The 18600-nt window shown below is 39.7% G+C and overlaps 2 protein-coding genes across 2 annotated transcripts; both read right to left on the bottom strand.

Moving 5' to 3' along the window:
* Positions 1-717: 717 nt before the first annotated feature.
* Positions 718-2533, bottom strand: jagn1a (jagunal homolog 1a). Its single transcript, XM_067602645.1, has 3 exons — positions 2435-2533; positions 1567-1666; positions 718-1459 (listed from the first exon to the last, which is right to left on the bottom strand). Exons 2-3 carry the CDS (start codon positions 1653-1655, stop codon positions 997-999), a joined length of 552 nt encoding a protein of 183 aa, XP_067458746.1. The 5' UTR covers positions 1656-1666; positions 2435-2533; the 3' UTR covers positions 718-996.
* A 1411-nt stretch (positions 2534-3944) lies between these two features.
* col8a1a (collagen, type VIII, alpha 1a) lies at positions 3945-17049 on the bottom strand. The gene is made up of 3 exons (XM_067603970.1): positions 16948-17049; positions 8315-8618; positions 3945-8010 (listed from the first exon to the last, which is right to left on the bottom strand). Exons 2-3 carry the CDS (start codon positions 8607-8609, stop codon positions 6059-6061), a joined length of 2247 nt encoding a protein of 748 aa, XP_067460071.1. The 5' UTR covers positions 8610-8618; positions 16948-17049; the 3' UTR covers positions 3945-6058.
* Between the last annotated feature and the right edge of the window lie 1551 nt (positions 17050-18600).

Here is an 18600-nt window from a genome sequence, read left to right as displayed (position 1 = left end):
TTTGGCTTTCTGATCCTGAAGGAGAATACCTGAAAACATAACAATACACGTAGTTACTGTGATTACCACCTTGGCTTAGATCAGTGATCCCCAACCTTTTTGGCTTGTGTCCCTTTTTGGTTTTTAAATCATCAAATAAATTCATTCATTCATTCATTCACACCCCTTAAAATAAAGCAAAGTGTATGCCTGGCACCCCTTGTCACATGTTGTGACGTCTACCAGTTAAACAAAAGTTTTAATAACATTTAGAGGCTTAAGGAGATAAAATACAGTAATTTACAATAAGTAAAGCAAAGGTTTGATGAAGCTTGAAGTAAAAAGAGAAAATTCTGTGTCATAAATCTTTTTTTTCTGTTGCACTATTCTGTCCTATCATCTTGCAACCCCTTTGATTAATCCAATGGCCCCCAGGTTGGGAACCACTGGCTTAGATGCATTTTGAAAAAAATAATGTCCAAGGTAGACTTAACAATGAAGGACACTACATCAGCATATTTGCAGCAGAGGCAAACCTGCTTCCTTTAATAAATACATTAAGCAAAATATATGTGTTGGAACAGTTCATGCTGTCACTGTTCCATAAGTATGAACACCTCTACATCGGTTCAATCATGGCGACATTTTTAGAGAGATGACAACAATGTCCTGGTCCTAAATGACCTCTTTCTCTGTGAGGAAAAAAGCAGAAGTCCAGACTCTGTGTTGAACAGGGTGTGAGGTGGTTGAATTCTGTGTTTATTGATGATGCTTTAATGCCACTCCTGATTGTGTGAGCTAGACATTTATCATCAGTTTTACATGTGTAAAAACAACAACTCCAGATTCCTGGATGAATTTGAAATCTTCCTCTATTTTACAGAGAGCACTAGTTGCTAAGGTATGATTTTCCATGATGAATGGTGACTGAATAACTAAACACAAATAAGACTCATTAATCATGTATAAATTAAGATAAAAACACAGTTTTGCCCAGTCACAGCTTTCTCTCCGCCATTATTTCTTCTTCTTCTCCTGCGTGGCGTTGAACCACGAGTCTAAAAGCTTTTTCATGTAATATAACTGCCATGCGTGCACTTGTACAGCAACCACCATGACTAGGTACATAACAGTCACTGCAGAGAAGCCAAAAATGAAACGGTAGGCCTTCCCATGGCGGTAGAGCTGCTGTGCTACAGGAAACATCTCCATTCCACCATAAATAAGAGGTGCCACAGAAAACAGCCCTGCACTGATCATGGATATGACCAGGTAGCTGATATTGTTCTTTGGAAGTGACAGGCTGCTACAGAGCAGAGGGAGGATGCTGAGCAGGTAGGGGTACTCCCACTGGTACGGCATGGACACTGTGTCATGTGACACCAGGTTTAAGTGGCTGACAGTCACTTGTGCAGCCACCAGGAGCCAGATCAGAAGATGGACTATGTTTAACTTGCGCACCTCTGACTTCAAGGAAGCACTGCAAAACAAATAGCAGACAGAGAGTCAGAGATTCTTGAAGACATTGTTGCTATTCAGAGATAACATTCATATCAAAAGTTTGATATCAAACATAGAGTTACTTGCCTCATCTGGTAATGTGGGGCCACCTTCTCTCTGTGTTTAAAGTCACTTCCATTGGTGCCAACAGCTCTGGGGCCAACGCGTGATGTCATGTTGAGAAAACCTATTGGTGAACAAAACAAATTGTATTCCAGCAGAAAAGCTTAACACAACTAGGACTGCAACTAACATTTATTTCAATAATCAAATAATTAAGTAATCATTTGTTCTGTAAAATGTCAAACAGTACAAAATAATGGTCATTATAATTTCCTGAGAACCACCATGATGTCTACAAATTGCTTGTTTGACGGACAAATGAAAAATCCAAAAATATTACAGATTTCGAAAGATGCTTCATTAACTTTCACATAAGACAAAAGAAAGAGGCAAATCCTTACTAGCTGGAACTAGGCCTATGTAATATTTGGCATTTTTAGCATTTGATTACCAAAACTGTTGCCAATCAATTATCTGTCAGTCGACTGATAGATTAATCCAATATTTGTTTCAGTTCTAGACACACAGCAGCTGATATTTTAACCTGCTCATCTTTCAATTTGACTGCTATCAAATGATGCTATTGGAAGAGAAAAGAAAGTCAAGCAAATAAAACCTGACACGATATCAGCCATTATGTCTACTTTTTTTTATATAAAAGCGATAACAGCTACTGGATTTGAAAAGGACTAATTTAATACAGATTAGTTGGGCTGTATAGCAGCCTAGCGTTAATTAGCTGCTGCTGCTGCTAGCTAACCTAATTCAGCATTACCTTTTGACACATACGTACGAGCCTATAAAGTAGGTTAACGCCGTTTCATTATCATCATTAACAGTGGAGTGTTACATCTCCAGATTTACATTTAGCTCGCTAACAATGCTTACTTACAATGCGTATTTCCGTGTTTCTTGTCAAGCTCGTTGTTTGAAATTGCTTTAACAAAAGATGAGATGAATGGATGTTGCAAAGAGCTGTGCGCATGCGCATGATCTCTGTTTTAAAGACCTCCCACCGCAGCATCAGCACCTCTCCTCACAGCACACAGCTGAGATCCTGACGCCCAGTCACAGTTATGATGTAAAACGAGAACTACAGACTGAAAGGACTGCTTAATGTTCCCTAGAAGCCATTTAATGATTTAAACTTTGTTGTCTTGATTTATTGAATGGACGGATTAATTAATTAAGGCTGTTTAACACAGCCTCTGATTTGCTGGATAATTTTATTAAACACACTAGGAAACTGTAGGAATATACACATTAAAAATCAGTGGGTTAAATTTTACCCAGTTTGGATCACTACAGCATTAACACAACACTGGGTAAATGTCACCCAGACAGCCACTCAAGATAAGGTGTTGTTTTGACCCAGTATAAGTGTTACTTTTTATTTTACTGTTGTGTTACTAAATCTTTATAACTACTCTGCTCTTTTTAAACATGCATGTCACAGTTTGTTATTCACTGTTAATAACTTGCGTGTCTTTTGAATGTCATATAAACATCATTTTGTACAAGAAACAATAAATCTGTGGCAGTTTTTAGCTACAGTTTGTTGTGTGTAACACTGGGTCAAAATATCACATTACTACTGGGGAAAATTAAACCAATGTTGTGTTGGTGCTATATTGATCCAAACTGAGTACAAGAAGTGATTTTTAGTGTGTACAAAACAAAACTGAGATAATGAAGTCCCCACCTTAAAGCCTTAACCATGTCAGATGTTGTGGTTTGTGCTGTATATTCACAAAACAAACGCTCAGCTAAATTAGCACAAACCCTTTGCCATAGAGGTACAGTATGAAGCCTGGTTCAGGGACATTTGCCCACTTTGTCTGGTTGGTAATACAGCCTTGCTTGTGGGAGATAATTTCACTGACATAAATTGTACAGCATGAGCTGATGAAGGGAAGGCTGAGATGTGCAGTCAATGTTGTTGTTCTTGCCCACCAGTTAATGCAGTCATCATGAGGGGAACAATTTAAAGCTGGAATGGATATTTTTACACGTGATGTAACTACAGCAAAAATGACTCAGCAGTGTCTTGGATGTTACATTATCTTATCATACCTTATCATTACCTTATCATTGTTGCTGGCATCCAACTCTCCAACAGACTGAAATGTCATCAACCAACCAAGAAACTTTTACATGATGATATCACACTTCACTGGAAGTATGAACGAGATCAAGTATGACCTGACAATCCTGTCAACATTTTTCAGTACACTTGGATGAGGATGAGCTCCTGCAGTGATTTAATCAAGTAGTTTTCTGTTACTGTACCCGCATCAGTTGAATGGGTTTAATTTGCTTTCTGTGAGCTTAGAAATACAAAATGTCAATGGCAGTTTTTTAATTAAGAAATTTTATTTAGAAAAAAACAACATAGACAACAATAACATGTGAAACATAAAGACATAAGTTCTTTGGTTACACTGACAATATTAGCACCATGGTTAAAAGGATAAATATGTATTTTCCTTTAAAGTTTTCATGCTTGAAAAAGTCTTTTCATACAGTCAAAATAATAAATTATTGACATAATTGTTGTATGAATTGCTGCAATATTCACTAAGTACTCACTTAGACTCCATTGTTTTTGATCCATTTTAAAGGCAAATTTAGTTTATATTCTCCGCAAATCTGCCAGCGAGACATCCTAATGAAACAGATCCAGGTTACTGTGAAACTGCCATTACAAGTACAAATGTAACATATGATTCTAATTCAAAATCTTGGCTTACAAAACAGTAACAGAATATAATCAGCATACAGTAAGTAAGAATACATCAGGTAACAATTTACCTCTGAAATGGTTTTGATGTGTTTTGAAATAAAAGTCAAATGCAAAGTTATTGGATCGAATCTTTAGAGATTTGTTTGACTCTTCTTCCGACAGCAGGATGGACTTGAACACTGCATAGTACCTGTTGAGTATTATATTGTAGTAGAACTGTTCATCTGTACATATTCACAGGCAGGGTCTGTGCTTTCTGACATTTACCACGTGTGAGTTATATTTGTATAGTACAACAGTTTATTTAGTCGCAGAGAAATGCTGTACGGTTTTTCATATACTGTGGTGTAGTGTTTGATGTAGTGTAAAGAGTGGTTTTCACAATTCTGGGCCAAATGATGTGGTTGTTTGACCTCTGTGATTTTAAATGAACAGGTTTCTTTACAGCACTATTACACCCATAAACCTGTACAGCTGATTTGCCCATTGTTCCCACTACATGTGTTAAAAATCCCCTGCAGCATCACAGCTATTGAGAGCAGGCCTAAGCAAGCATTAAGACAAAATTAACGTAACATTCTTACTCTTTGAAGCTTACTCATGGGAGAAATTGTCAGTCAGCAACACATTTGCTAAGGTAATATTTCATGTGTGTCATTATCTAATTTTAATCTTTTAATTGTAATTTTATGTAGTCACTGCCCAAATGTACACCATCCTACGTCCATTAACAGTGAAACACCAATAACTGGTACATGTAGTGCCATCACATACTTTCAAATTTACTTTCATATCCTTCCATTTCGTAGATGTAATTGAAGTTGTGCCCACACTGGATTTAAAAAATTGATTCATCCCTACCTAACTTTCCCTGAAAAACTGCTACATTTATTGAGGAAGCTAAAACAAATGCAGCCTTATGAGTTTTATGGTACAATACTGAAAGTGTATAACATTTAATTGAAATTCTTATAATAGTTTAGACATTGTTCATTTGTAATTATTGTTCATGTGTGACATAATTGACACAATACTGGTAAAAAGATAAATACTCTAATTTAGGTAATCCACTAGGAATTCATGAGAATCAGAAATAATCCATTCAACCAAGATTGTATAAAAATTAAGGCTACACAACCGGAAAATTCTTTCTTCTAAAACACCTACGAACTACAACAATACCAACCTTCAATGAACCGTCATTCCTATTTTACATTCTTGCCATTATCAATCAATACAAAAACTGTATTTACACAAAGGTATGCATGAAAAAATATAAATTTCCTACCAAAGTGAATATGTCTTCATGTTTTCTGTTGTATTTCACATTATTTGCCACATGGGGTAGCTGCCAGTTTTGAAATGAGGAGCAGGGACACTGTTGCAATAGTGTAACTGGAATTATACTGTTTGTTTTCTCTCATTTTCCCTTCATGTGTTGATACATACTGTAATTACAAATTGCACTCTTATGTTTTTTGACTAATGAAAGTAAGTAATATTTGAGGTGTTCTTTGAATGCCTTTTCACACATTCTTTTACATCTTCAGAGCTGTAACAAATTGCACAGGGCTATATGGCTCTACAGTATTAAAGCTGCTGTATATACAGAACATCACACTTCAGATTTCCCTTGAGATATTTTATCCTGGCCTCTCATCTTTACTGACAAGATTAACAGATTGTTGACTTTAAAATGAAAAGACAATAATCATGTTTTATATCACAGAAAATCGTGCTCCCATTTGTGCTCCGCTCAGACTGAAGCCGGACTTACATCGGATATAACAAATACCCAGAAAAGGAGGAGTGCACATACTGCCCAGCATAAAGTCCTGCGGCCTGATCTGAGGGCAGCTGAATATACACAGTGTCCCCAGGTTGTAAAGGTAATACTGCGCTCCCTGATGCTTGATCTAGGAAACTCTTTTTGTATTCATCGTATGTATACATCACTGGCTCATTGTTCCTCATCAAAGCCACCCACACATTACCTCCTTTGCAATGAATGTGGTAGGCAAAGTAATAAATGCCAGGCATGTCACAAGTGAAAATTCCTGTTTGGGGGTTGTAGTTTTGGCGACCATTGTACAAGAGCTTGTCAAATACTACTGGAGTGTCCACAGGTGGAAAGGGGGTTGTTGCTATAGCTGTGAATGCCGGCATTTCCAACCCACTAGCACCCATGACTTCTGCCCCAGTGCCTCCATACTTCTTCTTACCATAACCACCAGCTTTAACACCATCTAGTCCAGGGCCCATCTCAGAGAGCACTCCAGCCATGTCAGGAGACAGACCAGGTAATCCAGGTGGGCCTGGTGGTCCAGGAGGGCCAGGCTGACCACGTTGTCCAGTGGGTCCTGATGGACCTTCTTTCCCTTGGGGTCCTATGGGACCAGGAAGACCTGGACTCCCCTCTCCTGTGATGCCTGGTGGACCAGGTTGGCCGCTATCTCCTTTTGGCCCAGGAAGACCAGGAGGCCCAATTGGTCCTGCTGCACCATCCATTCCAGGGATTCCTTTAGGACCCTGGGGTCCCACTTCACCAGGTAATCCACTGAGTCCTTTCGGCCCAGGAATTCCAGGAGGACCAGGGGGACCAGGTAGACCTTTATGCCCACCGTCTCCTTTTGGACCACTCGGTCCTGGTGGACCTCTTGGACCTGGCTCTCCACGTTCCCCAGGCAGACCATCCTTACCAGGTATCCCAGGGGGACCACTTTCACCCTGGGCTCCATCAAGCCCTTTAGGTCCTCCCTCTCCACAGTCCCCTTTTGGACCAGGTGCACCTAAACCTCCTGGTGGTCCCATAGGGCCTGGAGGACCTGGAGGACCATTTGGTCCAGGGGGTCCAAGCATACCAGGTAGTCCTCCATGGCCCTTATCTCCTTTCAGTCCTGGAGGTCCAGGTGGCCCACCCATACCTTTATCACCTTTTGGTCCTGGGAGTCCTGGTTTACCAAATCCAGGCAGTCCCGGCTTTCCTGGCAAGCCTGGTGGTCCTGGATGACCTTTCCCACCTGGTAATCCAGGTTGTCCTGGCAGGCCATTTTGACCTGGTTTTCCTTGGCCAGGTAGACCTGGTGGGCCAGGCTCTCCTCCTTCACCAGGTAGCCCAGCTGGTCCCTTTTCTCCAGGATGACCTTTCTCTCCTGGTGGTCCTTGTGGGCCTGGCATCCCATTCAACCCAGGTTTTCCAAAACCAGGCAGCCCTCTTGGGCCAGCAGGTCCTGGGGGCCCTGGAAGCCCTTTGTGACCAGGTTGTCCTGGCTGGCCCATTCCTTTGTCTCCTTTGGGTCCCGGTAATCCTGGTAGTCCTGGCAGACCTTTGTGACCTGGCTCTCCTTTGGGTCCTGGTTGGCCTGGCAATCCTTGTACACCTGGTTTACCTATTCCTGGTAGCCCAGGTGGTCCTGGTGGACCCTGAGGCCCTGGCTGTCCAGCTGGCCCTTCTTCACCCCTTGGGCCCATTTCTCCTTGTGGTCCAACCTCACCATTTCCCCCTGGTTTGCCTGGTAGTCCTGGCAAACCTGGTTTACCTACTCCAGGCTCTCCTGGTGGACCGGGAGGTCCTGATCTCCCTGCTGGTCCTGGCTGTCCATTTCCTGGAGGTCCAGGTGGTCCTGCAGGTCCTGCAGGTCCTGCAGGTCCCTCAGGTCCAGGTGGCCCAGCTGGGCCTTGCCCTCCTTGAGGAATACCCTCAGCACCACTGGGGACTGTCTGACCTGTGAGAAATGAGCAACCAGAACTGATGAATTTGAAAATACATGAGCAAAATGTGGTAGTTTGGTTGCCACACACACACACACACACACACACACACACACACATGCACACAATCGACATACAGTTGGGTGTAAAAACACTTACCCATAAATATTTCTTTTCTGACACTTGAAGAAACAATATAAGCAATAACATGTGCTTGTCATGCTTCAGCAGGTCATTTCACATTCTAAAACAAAATCTAAATGTATATGTTTTAGAAATTTGTTGGTTACTGTTTGTTTAAAATGTTGACTTTCTCACCTTTGTCTTGTCCACCATTATAGCTGATACCTTTACGAGCATTTTCTTTGCCCTTGAGCATGGGCATCTGGGGTAGCTCCTTCCTGTAGTGGGGATACTGCATATAGGGCACCTCTTTGCCATGGTACTGTTGCTGGGGAAAGCCTTCTTTGGCCACGCCCATGTGTTGGAGGTGCTGCATGGGCTGGTATGGCTGAGGGTGTTGCTTGTGTCCATAGTATGCCCCACCACTCACATAAGTAAGAACTACAAGCTGTAGCAGTGTCAGGAAGAGGGGGGCAGGGAGGGGAGGCATGGCCAAGGCCTGTACAGAAGGTAGAGGAGAAAATATGTATTTAGATCCTTTTCCTTTTAGATCATCAACATTGGTGTAGTATCAATCTAAGATTTCTTGAAATATCATTAATGTCTTCAAGTGTGAGTCTAGTGTATGGCCTCATTTGCAAAGTGCAGACAAAAGGAGGCCACACTCTGTCTCCCTCTGCTGCATTTACCTTGGAACTACACAATGCCAAGGTGGACTGGTTTTTCAGTTGCACTTAGAATGTGTGCTTGCAGCATGTCAACTATGTAATATTGTCATAGATGTCAGGAATCATTGGGCTATTTCTTTGCTCAACTTCGGTATTGGTGCATCAAAATAGATCAAATTAAAGGAGTAAATGGGTCCTTTAAGTGTATACCATTTACATTTGATTAAAGTAGACATCTGTACCACAAACTAAGCACTCACAGGCTAAGCATGGATGAACTGTAGTTAGTACAGTTGTCCACAAGAGGGAGCCACAGTAAATACCAGACAGAATATTACATTTATACTGATGTCAATTTGTTGGGCTGAAACTTCCCCTGCAAGAATTTTTAGAAAACAAATTTTGAGCAGAAAAAATGTGATGCCTTTGGGAAAACTGTTTAAATACCACTGCCACAATTACCTACCACCTAAATGACAACACAAAGGTGCCATTATGCTGATGTATATATTATTACAAGGTGTAATAATTTAGTCGTAATTGTCTACGGATAATGTATCATACATGATGTATAAGATTTACATGGCCTGAATGCATGACAGGAGAATGGAGAATATGCAAGAACATATATTAATGGCCTGACACTATTTTTTTTCTTTTTATCTGCATTACTGCAATGTATTCAGACAGACAATGAAAATCATCATTAAAAGTCAAGTGAGATGATGAGACTAGAAGGTGCACAGCAGTAATAAGAAATATCAGCCTCCTACAAGTGCTTGTCAGAAGTACAAACAACACACTTCCCCCCTCAAACCTCAAAACAGTGCTTGTCCTCTCAGCTAAACACCAGTGAGGAAGAACCCGTTGATGTGACAATGCCTGCTTGATGTCTTTTTTCTCTGTTTGGCCTGCATTCAGATGTCTGGCTGAACAAGTACATTTTTGAGCAAACAGAGTTACGGTCCAGCTGTGCAGTTCAGACTATATGCCTTACACCCATTATTTATCCCCTAAGCTTTCTGCAAGGTGAAGGGGTTTTCTTTGGCTCCACAGTTATTGAATAAGGCCCTCAGCTGCTCCTCTGAGTGGTTTACTTCTGTTATTCTGTCATTCTTTACAACTGATATTTCCATCTCAGTGTCAGTCTACTCATCCCCTGCCACACTCTCCACCCAGGTTCAACACACGATCACTCCCATTTTTATTATAGCCAACTCATGTGAGGTTTTTCTAATTCAAATCCCAAACCATATCCTTACTGTCCACTCCATCACCGGCTCTTTAGATCTTTGACCTTTTCTCAGTGGACTGGTGATTTTGACATGACCATGCCACTGTCTCCCCTGATGAGAGCTGGCCTTTGAAGGAAGCTAACCCAGTTTCTATGGTGGCAAAAGTCAGACATGCCAAAGAGCCCAGAATAATGTCACTGAGTTTTCCCAATGAGAGATGGAATTTATGTTTGCCCACTGTTCCCAGTATCCTCATCAACAATGTGAAGCTGTGAGATCTACAGACAATTTATAAGTGGAGGGAACGGACGAGTATTACACTGTTCTCTAACTGTGAGGTGTGTCACAGGCTAAACTGAGCATCAAGCGTTTCCCATTCTATGTGTGAGGATTAGTTTAGATTTCCATGCTATGGAGGCCAATACAAGCTAATAGAGATAGAGTGATAATAGAAATATACAGAGGCAAGACAAGCCTTGAAGATGTTTCAGTTATGGAAGACACATTCAGATAACATCTAACTAAATAAATTAGCAAATGGATGGTTAATAATAATAACACATTTTATTTATAGAGTGCTTTTCAGGGTACTCAAAGACACTTTACATTAGTTAAAATGCTTTATCATCAGTATAGTAATTTTTAAAATTAATTTCTCTGTACCAACAAAGAGCATCAATAGTTCTTTACAGAGGGTGACACATATACTTGCATGTATACTGCAAGCAGGAAACAAATGAAAGACCTCTAAGAGTTGGGTGGTGAGCGTTAGAAGAAAGAGGTGCATTGATCCTGAGACATTTGTCAGGGCAAAATATTCAGACACACTTTTGCCAACAAACACTCAGAGTCCAGAAATCCAGCAAAAGTGTCACAGAGCCTATGAGTGTTTTGAGGTTTCGTGAGGAAGGTGTAAATGTTCACCAACTATCTACTGGCATGCCGAACACAGACACTTTCATTATTATAACAGAAGAAGTACTATAACAAGACAGTCAGATCATACAGCCGAACAATTTTGATTTAATTATGAACAACATCTCATTTTTGTCATTACTGGGATAATGGCAATACAATGATAATATGATAATTCAAATTTTTATTTTATTCACAACTTTATCAAAACACAAAATTTATGTGTGTGAAATATTGCCGCTTTGGTCCATATTCATGGTAGCAGGGAATAGCTTATCATTAGGTATCTCCTTAAAAAATGCTTCAATTATTACAAAAATATTAGTAATAATGGCACTGAGGGAAGCCTGCATCCAGTGCACTTTTGACAAATACACTTTCCTAACAAAATCACCAAACAGTTGAGATGAGATGACAAAAGCAATGTTGACCATGTTTTCTCTGGCCAGCCTAAAACTTATTATTTAACAGAAAATGTAAATGACATAATAATGTAATGGTATAATAGTTTATAAATAAGCTTTCTTAGTGATTTCAGAAAAGCAAAGAGACAACAGGGTCCTCAGTAATATCCAACACATTAGAAATAACACATGATACATAATGATACATAATGTAAGTGTGTGCCCAAACATGACCGTGTATACATACATAAAAAGGTTTAAGTAAATAAATGTGACAGTTTCACTAGCTTGTAGGAAGGTCCCAGCTCAGTGTCAGTACGTGTGTGTGTTTTTAAAGGGGTGGAAATATTCTGACAAAAAACTTGCGACTACAGATCAGAAGGACCGAACAACGAGGGTCTGTTCAGTGTCACATAGCAACACCATAACGTCGTCATGGTGATCACATAGTGATGGAAACACCTTCTGTCTTTACCTGGTGTGCTTTTCTCTAACACATTATTCAACATAAGTGTTACCTCCCAAGTGACTTATTCATACAGTAGGGTCACTTTCAGACTCTGACATAAACATTAACCAGCAATTTCCACATCTTAACTTGTTATTAGAGAAAACAAAAAAAGAAGGCTGTAGTTCCAACAAAGTGACTGCAAAGAAGCTTGTTACACCTGTTCAATTTATTTTTAAGCGCCAGTGTCTTCCCTCTATCTGTATCCACACAGATGGCAGACATGAAGTCACTTATAGAGTAAACGTGCCACAGCTGTGTGCAGACATGGCGTGAGCAGCGTGTTGTGAGTAGTTTCTCACGTTTGTAGGATTTACAGTTTAATTTTTCCACACACTGGTGCAAAATCAATTTAACTCCACATGATGACTTTCTGACAAGCAGTGGTTTGTAACAGTGACTAAACTGAAACAGCAACCGTGTTTTACATTTTCATGCCAGGCAGATGTCATCAGTGTGTCACGCACTTCACACATGTTTCCATACTGGTTTGCTTATGAGACACACATGCACACATACAGAGGAGATTGTAGAAAAAAGAACAATGGACATTTATTTGTGCAATTATAGATCACAGCTGGGGCCATTTTAACACCAAGTTGAAGCTGTTTTAAAAAAATGATCAGGCATGTATTCATGGGTGATCAGATGACTTTCTCTGAATGAATGGTACATGTATTAAAAAAAAAATTCTAAAATCATTTTGACATGTCACAGTAGGAGTTTACCAGTTTAGCACAGATGTAAATAATAAAAATAATGATGGCTGAATTCCATTTAACTGCTTCACATTCAGGGTCCTAGTATTGTGATATCAATTAGTAACACTTTTCCTAGGGAAAGTCAAAATGATGAAAGTTGTCCGATAGAAAAAGTCCTATTACTTGTGTATTGCATGTATTCTTTTATTGCACTGTATATGATTTTTTTTTCCCAAGCCCATTTAGGGGCAACAATTGCAAATTTGCTCAGGTTATGGATGCTACCATATGTGTAGAATATTCAGTAATATATTCTTAAATTCTTATAAATCAGTCAGTATATAAAGAAAATCCTAAAAAAAAAAAGAAATATATGGTTATAAAATGAAATGCACTACTTTTCACACCTGCCACATCTCATTACCTTGAGTGAGTTCTGTCACTGAAATTAAATATATAATAAATTAGCCCAGGGGGACATGCGGCTACATCTGCTGCCAGAATCATGTGTGGCTGGTCATACACCACTAAGCTCTCAGCATGTCCTGCTTGGCCCAGACAGTCTCAAAAATAAGCAAAGTAGTCTACTATGTATGTGTATATGTGTGTGTATGTGTGTGTGTATGTGTGTGTGTGTGTGTGTATGTGTGTGTGTGTGTGTGTGTGTGTGTATGTGCGTGTGCCTCTGTTTCCCGACTACTTCCAGATGTCCATCTTTTTGACATTTTACATAAACGAAACACAGTAAATTGTCCATCAGGTGTGCAACGTGAGAAAGGACTCATGGGCATCATATGTCTATAAGCTGTTGTTTTTTGCTGACTTTTCCTTCACCCTGCGGAAGTTGAGGTGTTGGCCACTGAGGTTTATATAAGCTTCGATCACCAGAATCTCATTAAAACCGCAGCAGCTGTGCAACCCTCCTGAACAAATGTGTAAAGAAAGAATAAGGCTATCAAAACTACAGTATGTTGTAATGAACACCAGCTTCCTTAATACTTCTGATTTACCATTACATGCTGGAAGGAGATAGTGAGGGAACACTAAACACAGATATTTTCATTAGGCAGCCTCAAACATTATTCACTGCAAAAAAGTTTCAAATTTAAAACATTTTTTAAAAGAGAAAACTGAAAGTTATTGAGGCAAGTTTGTTTGCTTAGGAATGACTTATTTTCTGCATATGATATGATGCTTATTAGTGCTATCATTAAACATAGTAATAAGGGTGTAATTATTATATTGTGGAGATACTGTATAACTCCAAACATACTACAGGTCTGTGTAACACTGATCTCTGGAGCATTTGGTTAGTTTCAAGAGTCATATTTGGATTTAGGAGAAATTTAATAAATATTTTAATTTATTTCTGTAATGTAGGATGAGATATTATTTTGGAGTAAGAAAGGAAGGCAGGCTGCGATCATATTGCTAGTGTCAAAAATATGAAGCTCTGCACAATGTAATTCATGTAAATGTTATTAATTCCTTTGCACCTAACAATGTAGGACAGGAAATAGAGAAGAGTTAAAGATAATAAATGAGAGTGGCAGTTGGCTGATTCCTCACTTATGGAAACACACCTGGTTTTATATTGTCATAAAAGCATACACCAACTCCTACGCACACAGTGACAGATGAAAATGAGGTCAGCTGACAGACTGAGGAGTCAGTGTGCAACGTTCTTCCTCGAAAGCACTTGTTAATCTCTCCTCCCAAGCATTAGAATAAGATAGAAATATTAGTTCTGCGTAGACTATCCCCATTCCTCTAGACACATCTGTCTATACTCTCTCTTCTGTCAGATACAGACAGCTTTCTTCTCACCATCTCCCTTTGTCTCTGTGTGAACAGAGCAACGTCTGTTTGGCACCATCTTCACTCTCATTTATCTCCTCTATGTCTCCGTCTGTGTGCTTGCCCTCGCTGCCCTTTCTCTCCCTTTGGAAACATCCCGGTTCAGTGACCTGAAGCCACTCAGTGACCTTGCCGACTGCCATGGAGGTTAGGGGGCAAGACTAAACTACCTTGCAAACAGACCAAGGAAAGGAACTACAGAAAAAGTCAAACACTGATGAGATACGGGAGGTCAAATGGTATTGATCACGTGGATCTGTTGGTCTGTAAAGTGCTCCTATGTGAGCACACGTGCATGTGTATTTACCTTGCTTGCGCGGCATGGTTGTGTGTGTAAAAAAAGCATCTAGAGCCTAAAATATTCACTTACTCACCCAAATTAGATTTTACTTTGTCCCTCTGGATAAAAAACAGGCAGTCTGACCAAAAGCTAGTGTTTAAATCCCACTGAACATGTTTGGCAAACCACTCTGCCTTCCTCCCCTGCACCGCAAACCATTAACAAATTTATACTTAAGCCAGCAGTACCCTTGCACTCAATCTTGGTAACTCTACTGACGTTGTGGTTTCTCAGTGAAAGGGAAAAACATTTGCAGCTCCTCGGCTCCCTAAACGCAGCTTTTATCACAAAGCACACCTCGTAAAATTAACACCTCTTCAAGTCACGCTGCAAATGTCCTCGTTCAAACAAACCAGGGGAATACAGCTACTCCGCACGCACACACACACAAACACATATACACACACGTACCCTGCCACAGCTGTGCAGCTAAATGACCAAAGTGTTTACCTCCTCCCCTCTGCTTTACCCAACCATCATTCTTGGTTTTCATAGGGTCCTTTTGTCCTTTTGTCCTCTAGGCATTCCTGACGTTTGCTGAATAATGTATACAGGAGGGTAAGATGTTGAATGTATTTGTGCACAGGACCAGCTATATTTGAGGGTCTCGTCTTCTGTAGCACTTTTCACACACTTGGTTAATACATTGATTTTGTACTATGATGCAGTGCAAAGCTAGGTAGACAAAAGGTGGAGGGAGAGAGAAATAAACTGTGCGCATGAACAGAGGAGGATTTTGTTATCAGTAGAAAATTAGGAAAAAGGAAAGTGAGGAATATTACAGTAAAAGCTTTTAGAACCTCGTGTAATAGATTCTATTTGCACACAATATGATGTGTATTTCACTGTAGGTCCCTGAACATCACGCACACAAATCAGTCCACCAGAGTCGAGCAAAGACAAAACTACGTATCAGTAATGAAACAAGAGAAAAAAAGAGCTGATCTTCATCCTAACAAAGCACTGATAACATGAGAATCAAGAAAACATTTAATATGAGTTTCCTGAGGTGACTAGAAGCTCTTTGGTGAAGCCACATATCCACAGCTAATCCCACAGCACCGAAATGAAAATCGAAATCATTTCCATTACATTGTTTTCATTCAAACTAACGCAACTTAAGAATTGTGGTCTCTATATAAGGCATCAATCTGTGAGGCAGAACTGTGTGGATTTTCTGAAAACTCACAAAACACTGTATTTCAGCTTCAAAAAGTTTGAAACAAAAATATGTCATCCCTCAGGCTCGACTTTTGAAACTTCAGATCCATTGCTTAGTTTGTGCACCCGTCCTGAATATCTGATCAGGAGTAGTGCTCCTGACTATATCCAGATCATGAAGATTTAATATTGTAATAAGTAAATCATTTAATTGCTGCTGTGACTGATAAGGCACCGAATTGACGAGCAACTTCAGAGAAAGAGCATTACAAAGCAAATCAGGCCAGAGAGGCAGAGCTGCTCAGAGCCAGAGACGGTGTTTGCTCTGCAGTCTCTTCTCACCAAACTGCTGCTCTTGCCCCCATCACATACATCTGACAGTTTGGCTTCAGCTTTCTGCATGCACACACATTTGAATGTGTATTTGCTTTCAGCACAGGCATTCTCTCATAGAGGGATGTAGCGCAGACTTCAGCTCTCTGGAGCCCCAGAGAAAGCAGCTTAACTAGGGATACCGTTCAGATAGCAGCCTAAAAACTCCACTCTATAGCTGGGAAGATGTTCTGTTCTGCCTGCTTCTCTGAAGGATGATGATGTGCAGAAATGATGCCATAGCTAAAAACCATATGTATGAGGCCTATGAGATGCCACGGCTGCCCAAAACTAAATCACTTAAATTCTGTCCCTCAGAAAAAAACAAACAACTGATTTTGGACTAAAATGTACATTATACATGAGAGTGTATATTGACAGTCACGTTGAATTAAAAAAAAAAGTTTTTTTGTATGTTGCAGTGAGTCTGTGATCAACAATTCATCCAGTTCAAACACAACTTTTTAAAGGATGTATATGTATGTAGTGGAACAACACTGGACACTGAGCTAACGGAGTGCACAAGCAATTCTTGATAGACAATAAAACAACATGCTGTGAGATAACTTTCAGCTGTACTATGTATATAAGCAGTAAAAATCACACAAATAAACTGCTAATAGAGATTAAAATCAAGTGGATATAGTGAGAATAGTACAGTGCTTACCTTTGTGAGTGGCCGTTTATGGGGAAATAATCACTGAAGACAGACCCACAGAAAGAATAGCAGGCAGACAGACAACCACACAGAGGGAACCCTGGGATATGTGCTCATAACAGATGCACACCTTGTGGACACAGCTTATATCTGCTGTAGGGTGGAGCCACTCGGGTGGGTGGGTGGGAGAGAGAGAGAGAGGAGGAAAGAAAAGGAGGGAGGTATAGAGTGAGAGTAAATATAACCTCCTGAAAAGTTATGCCAATGCTAATTTATAGATGGATGACAATGATACAGATGGAATTTTCCCCTCATTATAATGTTGTGATGTACAGGTCTGTGAAAGCAGTAAATAGCAGAGTAATTCATTATTCTTGTGTATGAGACACACTGGACTGGCTGTTTAAGTTCACCTGTCCTGGCACACACCTGGGGAAAAAACTCTTAAACATTTACAGGCCAAACAGACTAAAATAAATAATACAAACAAGCGTGTGCAGAAATATAGTATGTATGCATACTCAGAGGCAGTGGTGGCAGAAGCACTCAGATCCTTTGCTTAAGTAAAAGTACCAATACAGCAGTGTAAAAATACTCCATTACAAGTAAAAGTCCTGCATCAAAAATCCTACTTAAGTAAAACTACATTAGTATTAACAGCAAAATGTAGTTAAAGTATTGCAGTAAAAGTAGTGCTTTGGTCCCTCTGACTGATATATTATTATATATGACATCATTAGATTATTAATACTGAAGCATCAGTGTTAGAGCAGCATGTTACTGTTCTAGCTGCTGGAGGTGGAGCTAGTTTCAACTACTTTATATACAGCTAGCTAGTTTAGTCCAGTGGTTCCCAACCAAGGGGTCGGGCCCCTCCAAAGGGTCACCAGATAAATCTCAGGGGTCGTGAGATGATTAATGGGAGAGGAAAGAAGACAAAACAAAGTTCTGATACACAAATCTGTTTTCAGTTTTGGGACTTTTTTTCTAATCTTTGATTTTTGCTGAAATATTGGATCATTTGAACATTTATTGAAATTAAACCATGTGAGAAATTTAGAGGGAAAAATCACTATTTGGTGGAGCTGTTAACAACTCATAGACATCTGAAATGTGACCCTGACTACACACTGCTTTATGTAAAATGTCAAAAGCCAAAAAGGTTGGAAACAGGTTGGAATCTTTAACAATGTGTTGTATTTTAAAAGCTTGTTATATTATCAATTGTGTCAAATCTTCATCTGAAAAGCTGTCAGATAAATGTAGTGGAGTAGAAAGTACAATATTTCCCTCTGAAATGTAGTGGAGTGGAAGTATAAAGTAGCATCAAAGAGAAATACTCAAATAAAGTACAAGTACCTCAAAATTATACTTAAGTACAGTACTTTAGTAAATGTACTTAGTTACTTTCCACCATTGCTCAGGGGTGATAAATAATGTGACATTTGTGATGTTCATTACTTAACTGACTTAAAATTCAAAATTTGCAATCAACAAGATTAAGGAAATAAATTATGGTTTGTTGTGCTTAAACTTAAGTTATGTCATAGACCAATATTTACTGTTCAAAATATGAGATAAACTAAAGACAAATGATGCTTTGCTATCAAACTCTGAAGTTGCCACAGTTCAGAAATAGTACCGATACATTTGTTACAGTAC

Source organism: Thunnus thynnus, chromosome 11 (genome assembly GCF_963924715.1).
Source record: "Thunnus thynnus chromosome 11, fThuThy2.1, whole genome shotgun sequence".
Lineage (NCBI taxonomy): Eukaryota > Metazoa > Chordata > Actinopteri > Scombriformes > Scombridae > Thunnus > Thunnus thynnus.
Note: the sequence above shows the minus strand (reverse complement) of the source record. Positions and strands in the feature narration are given on the sequence as shown.